The 14,568-nt window shown below is 45.2% G+C and overlaps 2 protein-coding genes across 5 annotated transcripts; one reads left to right on the forward strand and one right to left on the reverse strand.

Moving 5' to 3' along the window:
• Positions 1-437: 437 nt before the first annotated feature.
• Positions 438-3,183, forward strand: LOC115199588 (T-box-containing protein TBX6L-like). Its single transcript, XM_029761919.1, has 7 exons — positions 438-453; positions 703-859; positions 986-1,088; positions 1,506-1,670; positions 1,809-1,955; positions 2,399-2,634; positions 2,748-3,183. Exons 1-7 carry the CDS (start codon positions 438-440, stop codon positions 3,181-3,183), a joined length of 1,260 nt encoding a protein of 419 aa, XP_029617779.1.
• Positions 3,184-6,479: 3,296 nt separating this feature from the next.
• klhl22 (kelch-like family member 22) lies at positions 6,480-14,362 on the reverse strand. Of its 4 annotated transcripts, none has more exons than XM_029762804.1 (8): positions 14,345-14,362; positions 12,698-12,993; positions 12,418-12,583; positions 12,019-12,330; positions 11,345-11,754; positions 8,592-8,784; positions 8,052-8,285; positions 6,480-7,945 (listed from the first exon to the last, which is right to left on the reverse strand). In XM_029762804.1, exons 2-8 carry the CDS (start codon positions 12,916-12,918, stop codon positions 7,616-7,618), a joined length of 1,866 nt encoding a protein of 621 aa, XP_029618664.1. In that variant the 5' UTR covers positions 12,919-12,993; positions 14,345-14,362; the 3' UTR covers positions 6,480-7,615. The 4 variants fall into 4 exon arrangements, with proteins under 4 accessions (XP_029618664.1, XP_029618663.1, XP_029618662.1 ...); XM_029762803.1 differs by lacking the exon at positions 14,345-14,362 and adding an exon at positions 14,029-14,185; XM_029762802.1 differs by lacking the exon at positions 14,345-14,362 and adding an exon at positions 13,784-13,862.
• Between the last annotated feature and the right edge of the window lie 206 nt (positions 14,363-14,568).

The raw sequence follows: 14,568 nt of genomic DNA on the forward strand, positions 1-14,568 counted from the left end.
GTCTCTTAGCAGTTAATAAAGATGCATTTCCTCCGTCCCCCTTCCTGTGGGGACGGTATCAAGGCCCTGTTAAGTCCCTTTGATTTCCACAACCCTCCAATCACAGTGGGACATTGACTCATCATTGTGCCACTTCAAAGCCTGGGAATGGCTCTCTCTTCTGGCCACTCCCACCCCTGGGATCTCCTTAAAAGTCAGGGACACCTTGTCCTCCAGTTGAACAGTTCTAGAGTGCCCGAAGTGATTGCTGTTAGAACACTATTGGACCTACCACCCCTCTATTTATGCTTCCGGCACCAGTGGAATATACTGAAAGCCCAAGACAGATGTGCAGCACCAAGGAGGGACTGTGAACTACTTTGGATATCACTGAACCAGTTTACTGATACATTATATTTTTGCCGCACCTCTTCCTGTTGCATCAACTCGTCTAAAGAATGCAGTCCATCAGAGGTGAGTGTTGGTCCTCAAGCTCTTTTTTGTCATCAAACCTCCCTTGGACTCCCAATGGACATCACACATTCAAGTCATAAGCTCTTATTGCCTATATCAAAAGTTCGGGTTGTATTCTTAGTCTACTCTGTGTATATGAAATGTTCCTCTTTATCCCGGCCTATTCAGTTCTCATCTTGATCAGCTAGTCATCCATCAGTTTTGGTTTATGGCTGTGTCTTAATGATGGTTTCCACATCTACATCTTAGACATGAAGTCCAACTTTATTGCTCCACCCTCGTCCTCTATTCCCGGTGGTCCCGACGCCTATCACCAAGGCAACATCAGGATGACTCTGGAGGACCCAGAACTCTGGAAGTCTTTCCATGAAATTGGAACAGAGATGATTATCACTAAACCGGGCAGGTAAGATAACCACAACTTCCAATTCTATCTGCCATGATCAATAACAATCTACTTGATCGAAAATGCTTCAAGAAGTAGCATTTTTTTGTGGACTGTCATGATAATGATTATCCTTGTATTTTACAGGAGAATGTTTCCACACTGTAAAATCAACCTTTCTGGGCTGATGCCTTGTTCCAAGTACATCTTGCTGGTTGACATGGTTCCTGTGGATGGTTTCAGGTATAAGGTAAGAACCTTTAGCATGTTTGCACTTTAATACATATCCATTGCCTTTCATGAGCAAAATCATTGAAATCAGGGAGAATTTTACATTTAGAAATGACACAACCCTGGCTTGTAAAAAAACAATCTTGACATTAGCGATAGCTTTTCTCTAATGGCCAGCATCTCCAGACGAGATCCAGCTCCACTCCACCCTCCGCTCATCACCCCTCTGACATTGGACATCACAGGGCATTATCTCTTCCTGTTGTTCTATCCCCTGCTGTTTGCCCCCTTCTCTCTGTCGGTGGTGCAAGCCAAACTAACTCTCTCTTTTAGCCTCCTTAAAGTTAGGCAGGGATCCTCTGAAAATCACCTCACCCTCCTTGTACGACAGATACACTTTGTTAATGTTTTTACTCAATTCTTGGTCTCCTTCCAGTGGAATAAAGAGAAATGGGAAGTGGCTGGGAAAGCGGAGCCACAGCCCCCTTGTCGGACGTACCTGCATCCAGACTCTCCAGCCCCTGGGAGCCACTGGATAAAACAGACCGTGTCCTTCCTCAAGCTCAAGCTTACCAACAACACCCTAGACCAACATGGCCATGTACGAAGGCATTGTCGAGCTCTGTAATAATAGATATAGACTTCTTCTATAGAGCATTGGCAAATGATTTAACTTTGAGGATATTAAGTGTTGTCATTGTTCCAGTAACTAAACTAACTGTGCATCTCTCTCTTTCAGATAATTTTGCACTCCATGCATCGCTACCACCCGCGCTTCCACATTGTCCAGGCAGACGACATGTACAGTGTTCGCTGGAGTGTATTCCAGACCTTTACCTTCCCTGAGACCTCCTTCACCTCCGTCACTGCTTACCAGAACACTAAGGTCAGTCTCACTGCAGTCACTGGCAGAGCAGGGCACTACCCTTTATTTCCCCAAGCAAGCATCTGGTAACAAGGCACTAGGTGTTTAAAGCAAGTCTTTCTCCCCTAGATAACCAAGCTGAAAATCGACCACAACCCATTTGCGAAAGGCTTTAGAGACGAAGGAACGAATACAAAAAGGTAGAATAGTTATTATAACTATTTTTCTATTATATGCTTGTCTTGAATATAAGTTCACTAATGACCGGCCCTATTATCTTTCCCACTGCAGGCGCGCTAACAGAAACCCAGCCTGCCCAGAGAAGAAAGCAAAGAAAATTGATTGTCTAAGCAGAGAGTCAGATGAGGACAGTCCTCCTGGTATTGGATTTCACCACTTGGTGACCAAATTATTCATCCCTTCATGTAGAAATTGTTATTCCCTGAGCTTAGTGGGTCTGATGTCATGTATGTTTTTCAGACATCCGCAGGTCATCATTTGAGGGATACGAAGGAGAGCAGGCAGAACTCCCTAAAACCAAAGAGGAGGAAGTGGTGAAAGAGGAACGCTACTCCCCCTGGGGGCCTGAGAGGGAGCATGGCCACCACGTCCGGACAGATTCACCCCCTGGACCTGATGCCAGAGAAATGTACAATGCAGAGCAGCTAGTACCAGCCCCAGCTTCATACCAGCCTTACAGGTAGGCACCACAGCATGCTATCTGTCATGTTCATTCTGCTGTATATCTCACTGCCACATTGTCATCAAAGCAGATAACACTGACCACCACCCTGCCTTCTCTTCTTTCCTCAGGTTCCATGAATATGGGAAGTCTCCATCTCCCTCCTCCAGCATAGGCAGCAGCAACGGGGGTTCTGGACGGGCCAGCTTTGAGTCCAGAGTCTCTGATGTAGCCACAGTCCCAGAGCATGAGGCCTCCAAGCCCTCTACCCATGAGATCGGACCATCTCTCTGTGGTCCCCAGCCCCCTGCAGGACATCACCAGGACTACACAGGGGTGCTCAACATGACCCAGGCAGGCAAGCCAGGGGTCCTCAGCCACCACATTTACACCCCTTACAGTGCCGAGCAGACCCTGGGCCAGTGGAGCGGCCCCAACACCGTCCAGTACCCTCCGCCTCACCACCTGCCCTCTGACTACAGTACCCCAGCTGTGCACCACGGATATCACCATGGCAATGTGGCTGAGTGGAGCCAGTACCCACTCTTCTCCTACTCGTGCTGGTGAAGCGATTTCCTCACAGTTTCTCCCAAAAGAGAAGGACTGAAGTCTCACAAGTGACTCAGCGAGACCTCATAAATGCTACTATGCCGTCATACCTGTGTTTCCTCTGTCCCAAGTCCAGCACCACACCCTGTTGACTGCTGATCCAGAGCTCACGGCCATGCTACCGTATGCTGGGGCTGAAAGAGAAGGACCTGGGTCAGGAGAAACGCCAACCAGCAGAGAGAATAATGGAGTGGAACAGAGACAATATACTTCAGAATGGCTGCCAGAGTAGTGGTGTGGACTGGTCTGATATCACAACTGGCTTTAGGCCTGAAAAATGTATGCGTTCCTCCCAGTGAAATGTGTTTATTGCTGAATTGTCTATTTATTTTGTGTTTGGATTTCGTTTCTCCCTGGTAAATATTTTTGTAAAAAATAAAAACTGTGTGTAATAAATTGCTTTACTGATATGTTAATGTCATCTGTATGGAATTAAAAAAAATCAACAAGTTATAACTGTTTTTCACTATTTTCTTTAAAGCTAATGAAGCATACATTTTTGAGGGGCCTGGTGCATTATAGCGCATGACAATACAGCAGTCAACGCAACTTTTAAAGACATTTTCCTTAACGTTTGTGGAGATCACATTAATGGTAAACTCTGCGCAGGTCGGCTCAAGCATAAATTACCTTTAAAAAAGAATGTCATAGTGCTATAACGCGCCTTGAACTGAACTGAATCTGGGCCATGATCAATCTCCCTTCTTGGGATATCAGGACTTTCCACTGGCTGTTTTCTATGAGTTCAGTCCTCTCGGATTTGATTATTGCTGTCAGATTTTGAGGTCAAAATGTATGACCTAATGCAAGTCCAGGTTGATAGGATATATAATTAAGGATGGTACACTGTTATCCACACTCCATAACCTTGTTCATCTGTGTCTTTGCACTTTTGAAAATCACATAGCAACACTTCCTACACTGGTGTTTGTATTTTCCCTTTGTTGACCTAACGAGGACCACACTCCGGTTTCCTTTGGCTCAGCATGCATTAAAGACCCTGCACTATTGTGTCTCTGGCCAGGGGAGTGACTTCACCTGCTGAGGTTTACCCACTTGCGTAATAAAACATGCCACGGTCATCTTTCTCCCTCTGAACGAGCGTTAAAGAGCATGAAAATGGGGGGCAGTTGGCTTCCTTTCACAGCAGCAAGCACAGAGCAGCCTGATGGCCCTTTTTCACGGATGTCAGCTGCTAATGACTGCCGTAAAGCCGGGGAGGGAGGGTGGGAGTCGTCCTCCAGGGGACAATGCTGCCAAGGGCTTTTACTCAGCTCAATTCATTAGTAGGCTCTTTGTGACATTAGTGGGGCAAATCTTTGGCTCCCTTTCTCCCGCCCTCCTCTCCTGATGAACACTCACTCTACCCAGCTGATACATGATGCACACGTTGTTTACCCTATCTGACAGTGTTGGTGTCGGGAGAAGAATAGAGGGCGTTCTGTATAAAGAATTTAACTTTAGAATTGATCTCCCATCTCAGTGAGTCATGTCACAGTAGAGTCATCCCAGTCATTACTGATGATTTGATGTGGAGGAAATGTGGTGGCAGAGAAGATCACTGTAATGAAATTAAAATATCCTGGACAGTCATAGATCGCTGGGGCCCCAGCTATCAAAACCAGATTCAATCCAATTGAGAGCACTTTGGAGCAAATTGCAACATTATTTGATCTATTCTCTGGTCTAGTAGAGATATACCAGGAGCATATTCCATTCTTTATTCTAGGAGACGCTGAGTCAGCAGACTGTTGGTACTTGAGGGTGGGAAATGGTTTGGGCTATGGCTGACTGAGGACAATACAGGAAGAAGATTTAAAAAAAAGTTTTACTCCCCCAATATCCGGTGTTTTTTTTTTTTGTCAGGACAGGGCTATCAGAAGTACCACAGACATAAGTACGGGTATGCACCGCTACTGGAATTAAAAACAAATACTGATTTAAGAACACCTCTTCAATATACTAAATTGATTTAACATGATGAAAATTAACTTGGATGTCAAAATACACCATTTTAGGTTCAATAACCAGAGTTCATAGGGAGTGCAGTGGAAAACGAAGTGACCTAGTGTTGCATAACTGTGACCCAAATCTCCACAAAGAATTACTCCCCCAGTGTTCTCATTTTACAAATAATATTAGAATAGCAAGCAACATCTGTGATGTTAAAGAACTGATTGGGCATTTGTCTTATTGGACTATAATCTAAATACAGTGCCCATTTCTACAGCCAAACCGATATCAATGAACCGTCATACAGAACACATGCCCTGAGCTGTATAGTTGACTGAGATAATCAGAAGACAGGCTGATGTTAGTGCTGATAGATAGTTTACATCCATGCATGCTCCTCAACATGACCTAACTGGGTGGAGGAGTGTGATGTTCTGGGGGTTGGACTTAGGCCCGACCCACTTCCTCCCCTGACAGATGTCAAATGGTCAGCAGGACCCTTTTCAAGTGCAGAGCTGCCTCCCCAGGTCTGTCTCAAACTTCCTCTTTCATCACCAGCAGTAGGACAGGACAGGGCTCAGAGCACAAACACTTATCTTATGTAACAACCCCCAAGACACTCACGTCCAACATTCCACTCTGCATAAACTGTTCAAGACAGCATCACCCGGGCAATTTCAGCATTTTAATAGCTCTGATAATGGACAAGCAAAGAGCTCTAAATCGACCTTAACTCTAAAGTGTGTAAAGGCCTCAGCTCTCTCTGACAATGCCAAATACGTGACATATGTCTTCATTATTCCCCAGGTGGTCAGTGGTGTCAGAATGAATAGATTGCCGTTTATGTACACCATGAAAACGTAGCAGTTTGTGCGAGCTGAGCTGGATGTCCAAAACAAGAGGGCACATCAGCAGACCAAAACGACACACCAGGGACTGGCATGACAGTGTGAAATAAAGAGGGGGGCACTGACTGGGGGATGATGGGGGTTTGCAGATGCAGATGAAACAGCCTTGGAGAAGAAAGCAGCAGTCAAGCTTCATAAAGTCAATGGGCTATAGGACCAAATGGAGAGGAACTAGCTGAGACTGGGAGGGATAAAGGATACAGGCAACAACAACCACCTTGAGAGGACAGACAACCACTCAGGCCTGGTCAATACCATGTAAATCTCAGTATATAGAGGAATTCCTTTGGCCATAAAGGGAATTGCAAATAAATGATTACTAATTATTCACTAAATCACTCTCTACAATTATTTGCTGCTCTGTAAAAAGTCACATATATAGGCAAACGGTTGTCTTGGGGTTTAGAATATGATCATATTTTTATTACTGAGATGCAGGGTAAAATATTCTGGATGATTTCATGTGTACCAACTGTAGTATAATCACATGTTTACTACATCTTTATTCAAATCCACTGTCAACAATTAGTGACTTCTTTCATCAACAACAATTTGATAAACTGTGATAGAAGAGGCACATTATTAAAGGCCCATTTCTAACTAAACAAGAAACCCCGTCTTAAGTTTAACAGAGAAAACAAGGCACAGTGTGGAAATAAGACAAATTAATCATTATTCATATTAAGTGCATGATGAGGAAATGCCATTCTCATGATATCATAGTAATAATCAGTGGTTATAAGGGCCAATATTGGAACATAAATGATGAATCAGGCTCAACAGATCTAGACAAACAGTTTGGGTTTCCAAGCTGGCAAATGAATGGCCTGTTTCCTTCACAAGTGCAACATTAAACAAATTAAATATTATACATCTAATGATACTGTAATAGCAAAGCTTATTATTTGGTCTAAAATGTCAAACTAAATAACATGAGATTATAGACTTTGTTAACCGTGATCCCTTTCGAGTACTCCTCCTCATCAAATTATTGCATAGTCAATGAATATCCCTCTGTGCCTCATTTGAACTGGGTGTAATGTTAAGTTGGAGAGCTGTGAAACATTTGTATGATTTTGTGGAGGAAGTGTTCCAAAAATTGGCTATTTCTTTCTTCTCCTCTTTGTATAAAGTAAAGGGGGAACAGCAGTGATAGACCAAAGTGGTAAAGTCACCTTAATCTGGCGCACACACGCAGTAACGTCTTCAAGTCAAAGTGAGGGCAAGCTGCAAAGACGGGAGAAGGCCTACAGAAGTACAGATGTTGGAGCAACAACACAAGAGAAAGAGGCAAAAGGTTTTGGTTAACACTTTGGTTCAGAGGCACTCAGCGTGGTCAACATGCAGGGAGAGACTACCCTCCATCACCACTGTATCAAACAAGCTAGGGAAATACCACAAGGATTCATTCAGCCTTGCATGCAAAATAAAAGATTCAGCAAATAACAGATTCCCCTCAGATTCAGTTCAATGCCACCTCTGAACACCGCTCTAGTCTCCTCCTCCACAGTCAGGACCACATCAGTCAGTCAGTCCTCAGAGTTGTCCAAATCCACCTCCTCCCAGGATGCCTTGGTGCGCTGCTCCCAGTTCTTGGCTAGATCAATCACAGCACGGGAGAGGAGCACCACGCAGGCTGCCAGACCAGAGATACGGTCCTCGAATGCTGTCCCACTCTCCCAGAGGTCTGCCTCTGTGTTATACACATGCACGTATTTCATACGGTTGCTCTTGTCATGAGAGCGCCCACCTAGTATGTAGATGAGGCTGCCGAGTACTGCCACACCGGGCTCCCCATGACCAGCTGGTAGAGGAGTCATCACAGACCAAGAGTTATCTGCTGGGCTGTAGCATGCCACCTGGATAAGAGACCAGTAACTTAGTACATTACATCTCAAGCCTTTGTTGCATTACAAACTGTTGCTCAGTCACTTTGAATACCATTGGTAAGTGGAGGTACGGTACCTGGAGTACATCTCGGCGGTACCCGCGCTCATCATTGCTGCCACCAATGACATAGACTCGTCCATTGACAGCAGCCATGCCATGCCATGCCCGCTCCACCGGCCCCTCTGCACACGCTGCCCACTGGTTGTGTTGGGGGTCATAACAGTATGTCTCTCTCAGGTACGCCATTCCCCGCCGCCCACAAGTGACGTACATCTTGCCATCCAAGACTGCTCCGGCGTGTGCATACACCTAGAGGAAAGACTAGACTAGTATTCAGGCATAGGATCGGAACAACATAAAAAAATATGGACAAAGAGCCACGGAATATCAAGAATAGCTGATTCAATGAGGAAATCCATATTTATTTGATTATTCTCACAAATGGTGAATTGGTCCTACTTGTTGTTTATCTCAAGGGAAGGTTCCTCATAAATCCCCTTCTCCCTCCATACTTTGATACACTGACAAATAGATATCAGTGAATATCTAGCACCCTCTTGTGGACAATGTGAGTGCATACTTAGAGAGGTTTTGCTCTTTATGACGTGATCGTACCTCTCTCCTGAGGGCTGCCACATATTCCCAGGTGTTGGTGTGTGGGTCGTAGCGTTCTACACACTCCAGTTCATTGCTGTAGTCGCGCCCCCCAATTGCGTAGATGTGTCCGTCCAGCACACACACGCAGTGGTCTGCATGCTGCTGCTGCAGGGGCTTGATGGAGCACCAGATGTTGTGGCGAGGGTCATATCTAAGAGGAGACAGTTCTTGAGATCAAATATCACGTCTTTTCATTAATTCTTGTCAAATGTCAAAGAGGGCATGCTAATTAATGGCAAAAAGAGGAACGCTAATTAATTGGCAATTAGTAATATTTTGAACGTGCATTTGTGATATGTGTCATGTAAAATGATTGCAAAGGTTTCAACTGCAGTGATTTCCATCCAAAGAAAAACAAGACTTCTGACTGTTCCAAGAACAAATTAAGTCAGCAGTAAACAGACTTTTTTGAGCAAATTAGAGTTCAAATTCAATTACATGGGAACTCAACACAAAACAACTTATCAGTCAGATGACATTTTCAGCTGACACCCGTCTGTTTTTATACATGTAGCCTACTCTTTTATGATAGAAATGCATATATACTGCTCAAAAAAATAAAGGGAACACTTAAACAACCCAATGTAACTCCAAGTCAATCACACTTCTGTGAAATCAAACTGTCCACTTAGGAAGCAACACTGATTGACAATAAATTTCACATGCTGTTGTGCAAATGGAATAGACAACAGGTGGAAATTATAGGCAATTAGCAAAACACCCCCAATAAAGGAGTGGTTCTGCAGGTGGTAACCACAGACCACTTCTCAGTTCCTATGCTTCCTGGCTGATGTTTTGGTCACTTTTGAATGTTGCCGGTGCTTTCACTCTAGTGGTAGCATGAGACGGAGTCTACAACCCACACAAGTGGCTCAGGTAGTGCAGCTCATCCAGGATGGCACATCAATGCGAGCTGTGGCAAGAAGGTTTGCTGTGTCTGTCAGCGTAGTGTCCAGAGCATGGAGGCGCTACCAGGAGACAGGCCAGTACATCAGGAGACGTGGAGGAGGCCGTAGGAGGGCAACAACCCAGCAGCAGGACCGCTACCTCCGCCTTTGTGCAAGGAGGAGCAGGAGGAGCACTGCCAGAGCCCTCCAAAATGCCCTCCAGTAGGCCACAAATGTGCATGTGTCTGCTCAAACGATCAGAAACAGACTCCATGAGTGTGGTATGAGGACCCGACGTCCACAGGTGGGGGTTGTGCTTACAGCCCAACACCGTGCAGGACGTTTGGCATTTGCCAGAGAACACCAAGATTGGCAAATTCGCCACTGGCGCCCTGTGCTCTTCACAGATGAAAGCAGGTTCACACTGAGCACATGTGACAGACGTGACAGTCTGGAGACACCGTGGAGAACGTTTTGCTGCCTGCAACATCCTCCAGCATGACCGGTTTGGCGGTGGGTCAGTCATGGTGTGGGGTGGCATTTCTTTGGGGGGCCGCACAGCCCTCCATGTGCTCGCCAGAGGTAGCCTGACTACCATTAGGTACCGAGATGAGATCCTCAGACCCCTTGTGAGACCATATGCTGGTGCGGTTGGCCCTGGGTTCCTCCTAATGCAAGGCAATGCTAGACCTCATGTGGCTGGAGTGTGTCAGCAGTTCCTGCAAGAGGAAGGCATTGATGCTATGGACTGCCCGTTCCCCAGACCTGAATCCAATTGAGCACATCTGGGACATCATGTCTCGCTTCATCCACCAACGCCACGTTGCACCACAGACTGTCCAGGAGTTGGCGGATGCTTTAGTCCAGGTCTGGGAGGAGATCCCTCAGGAGACCATCCGCCACCTCATCAGGAGCATGCCCAGGCGTTGTAGGGAGGTCATACAGGCACGTGGAGGCCACACACACTACTGAGCCTCATTTTGACTTGTTTTAAGGACATTACATCAAAGTTGGATCAGCCTGTAGTGTGGTTTTCCACTTTAATTTTTAGTGTGACTCCAAATCCAGACCTCCATGGGTTGATAAATTGGATTTCCATTGATTATTTTTGTGTGATTTTGTTGTCAGCACATTCAACTATGTAAAGATAAAAGTATTTAATAAGATTATTTCATTCATTCAGATCTAGGATGTGTTATTTTAGTGTTCCCTTTATTTTTTTGAGCAGTGTATCTTTTTTGTATTTAACTAGACAAGTCAGTTAAGAACAAATTCTTATTTACAATGACGGCCTTGGGTTAACTGCCTTGTTCAGGAGCAGAACGACAGATTTTTACCTTGTCAGCTCGGGGATTCAATCTAGCAACCTTCGGTTACTGGCCCAACGCTCTAACCACTAGGCTACCTGCTGCCCGAATACTGCCCTACCAAGCAAAAAGGCAGTAACTGCTCATTTGGTTAAAAATGAGGTTGTCATTTTTGCTACTTTAAATACATGCTTAATCATGTGGACAAGTATCCTGCCTCTATTGTATTGTGTTTTGGAGAAAATGGGGGTCATTTTAGCAGTAACTGCATAAAGTTACTGTGAAACCAAGGTAAATAAAAGCATTATTCTCCACGCTATGAGCAGTTACTGCATTTTTGCTCAGTAGGGCAGAATACAGTTTAACTTCTATACAGTGGCTTCTTTCATTGTTAGACATTGCATTCTGCTCTGTATGGTAGATAGTTAAGAGAATCACACAGTAGATCATGACAGCAGGCCTAATGATCAGATAGATACCCTGTTAGAGTGGATCTGCCTATGCTATTGGGTCTCACCTCCAGCAGCGAGTCTCTGCACGAAAGCCGCTGGTGTTCTTGTCTCCCCCAATCAAATAGACAAAGTTGTTCAGCACAGCGATACCTTGGTTGGACATGCGGGGGGCCTGTGCAGCCGTGAGTGTCCTCCACTCACCCCAGCTAGGGTGATAGACCTGGAACAATTCTTCGCTCTCAGTCAGTGAGCCAGAGGAGAACATACCTCCGAAGCCAAGGATGCAGTTGAAGTTGGAACGGGGCTGGGTGAGGGGGCCCTGCAGGATGGGCTGCCAAAGCTCCTGCTCGTGGTAACGCAGTGCAGCTGCCACCAGGTCCTTCAGTGTACACTGATTCAACCGTCCAAACAGTCTCTGCAACACCTGTTTGTCCATGAGGCAGAAACGCACTGCCTCGAGCATCCTCAGATTGTCCTGGGGGAGGGGGAGAATGAGTAATGGTGCAGAACAGTCTGTTCCACACATCCCTACACAAAGGCCCATCTGAGTTTGTTCATCTATCAATACAAGCCTGGTGGTCAAACGTGACACAGCTTTCAAAGTTATTGGATTTTCATGTAATACAAAATGGCCAGCGGAGGGCATGCATTCTTTTACTGCTTCTGATATACGGCAGTACTATGGGCAAACAGCCTCAAATGTCTCAAAGCGAGTGGCTGACTAACCGGCTGGCCTTACCTGGAGGGACACCTGGTCTGTCTCCACCTGCTCTGGGCTGTAGTGGTAGTGCAAAGCTGCCTCGTATACCTCGTTCTCTGAGCTGACCTCCAGCTCGTCACTGCTCAGCACACTGAGGACCTTCTCTGGGGGAAGCTGGCGGTACACCTCTGTGCGAGAGAATGTCTGAATGTTCCTCAGGATGTAGGAGTGCACCTTCGCCCCCAGCTGCTGCAGCCCATACACATCAGCCAGCTTGTCAACTTCCAAGATGTTGCTGTCATCCAGCCAGGAAAAGAGGAAGTCACAGCAAAAGCCAATAACCTCCTCAATCTACAAAATATTAAATCCAAAGGTCACCGGGGGATACAGCCCAAGACATATGACTTTGATCCAAAGGACACAAAAAAAAGAACATACCTGTACAAGAGTGGCAGCAACCAGGACCTCCTGCACGTTGTCCAGGTCTAGCTCAAGCTCCGATGTGTAGATGAAGTCCAGAAGTTTGGTCATGGCAGTGTAGGTCACCCCATGCACTGGAATCTCTGTCAGCTGCGTCTCTCTGAGACCTCCAGCAAACATCCCTCTGGAGAAAACACAAGCAGGGTTAGGGGAGAAATAGCCTCTCCCCAAAGTGAGACGAGGGGAGAACTGACTAAAGTCTTGCAGATGGAAAGTAGTGTCAGGCAAACTGGCCTACCTGAAGTAGTCACATGCGGCAGCCAGGAGGATACGATGGGCTTGGATGGGCTTGCCCTCCACCATGAGCACTACGTCAAACAGGATGCCACCCTGCCTCAGGCCAAACAGCCCATCCAACAGGCTGCGGGAATGGGCACAACTTCGATATGTCTGGCGGCCACATTGACCAGATGAGCTGGTGGGGCTCCCCATTTGGTTCAGCTCCCCATCATCGGCCATTGCTGATTATTCCTTGTCTCACATTAGGCACACTAGTACTAGCTAATACTCACTCTTCCCATGATGTTTCACATGCTGATGTGGGTGGGTGAGATGAAACATGAAAGGGAAAAATAAACATGATCATGTAGCTACAGTTTCATAACTAGCTAGCTAACACCCCATGCACACAACATCATGCTAGATACTGCTTCCATTTATAATCATATATTAGGCCTATCTGAAGATCTAGCAAGACGAATGTAAATCACGAACTACACTGGTAGTAGTAGTGTGACAGACCACCAAGTTAATAGCTAGTTATCTAGCTAGTGAATAACAGTTAGAATGTACTTCTTATATGACTAGCTATATTGAATTCCTATATTCCTCTCCGATACCCATCACGACACGAACATAGACAGACATCCCGTGACAAATGGTATAGCTACCCAAATATGGTCTAGCTATATACTGTATACTACCTAGCTAGTTCATGAGTCATTATTACACAAGCACGCTGTGTAGCAGAACTCTCGAAAAACAGACGTTTCCAAAGTAGCAGCAAGCTAGCTAGCTAACATGAACACAGCTCTGCGGTATCAGGCTTCTGCAATTGCATGTCGGTTGAAAAATAGTTAAGTTGTTTTCACTTTCGATTAGTTGAAACTAAAGCAATATTACCATTTGAACAATGTGGTTAAATAACTAGGGTGAAAAACAAACAAAATACCTAGCTTGCCAGCCGTGTTTACTGTTCCTTTCAGGTATTCATGCGCCCATTTCTTGTGAGGTCATTTCCGTCTACAATATCATTTCTGCGCGCACTGTCAGTAAAGCATGACTATCTTAAATGTTTGTTTTACAGAAATAATGCATATCGTACCGATTGTGCTGGATTTCACAGTGATTCGTGCTAATGTTGTGAAAGAATCTGAGGAGGGGAGACTGTCACCTGCGCACTATACAGGGTATTATGTAATGTGAGTAGGCTTGTCTGAAATGTAAATTAGCGACACAATATGTGACTGTCTCACTGAGATATAAAAGCACGGATAGCCTACAGGAAATGTACTTCTTGTATGTGGCAGATGCGGAATAAATGTAATGTATGCCCATTAGTTGACTTACCAGAAGAGGACGCTCTTTCCTCAAACAAATGTCCTTCCTCTCTATCAACCCTGTGTTCATGTCAATGGGTGTGTTCGAGCATTAAGCCTAGACAAAAATGGTCAGTGAAGTCGGAGCTGCAGCTGTGACTGCCGAAAGTAGGACACTAGTGATTTTCCAACAGCAAACCTCAAATCAGCACGGCAGTGTCATCATTGTTGATAAAAGTGCTTCTTTATAAATGCCGAAATAAACTGTTCTATCACCCCATACCACACACTCACAAACTGAAAACATAATGTGTGTATAATTTATTGGTTAGAGATTATTTGTATACCTTGTAGCTTCAGAATCGGGGCAAAGTTGGTTCCTGTTTCAGTCACGTTTTTAGCCACGTTCGCATGCGTGAAACAAAAACACAACTGCTCCTTTTGATTGGATCTTTTTGGTCAACATCCGGAAAAGAGCCATTCATTTGGCTCCGTGATTTGCATACTGCTACTACTGCTTTTTGAACTCCAGACAACGATTATCTGTGGATAAATTAGAAAACATTCTGTG

This window comes from Salmo trutta, chromosome 9 (genome assembly GCF_901001165.1).
Source record: "Salmo trutta chromosome 9, fSalTru1.1, whole genome shotgun sequence".
Taxonomy (NCBI): Eukaryota; Metazoa; Chordata; class Actinopteri; order Salmoniformes; family Salmonidae; genus Salmo; species Salmo trutta.

Coding starts and splice junctions, on each gene's coding strand:
- LOC115199588 (XM_029761919.1), top strand. Junction 860..985: donor ATTATCACTAAACCGGGCAG/GTAAGATAACCA, acceptor TGTATTTTACAG/GAGAATGTTTCCACACTGTA. Junction 1,671..1,808: donor CCCTAGACCAACATGGCCAT/GTACGAAGGCAT, acceptor TCTCTCTTTCAG/ATAATTTTGCACTCCATGCA.
- klhl22 (XM_029762804.1), bottom strand. CDS start 12,918: ATGGCCGATGATGGGGAGCTGAACCAAATGGGGAGCCCCACCAGCTCA. Junction 11,755..12,018: donor CAGACCAGGTGTCCCTCCAG/GTAAGGCCAGCC, acceptor CCCCTCCCCCAG/GACAATCTGAGGATGCTCGA. Junction 8,785..11,344: donor GCAGAGACTCGCTGCTGGAG/GTGAGACCCAAT, acceptor GTCTCCTCTTAG/ATATGACCCTCGCCACAACA.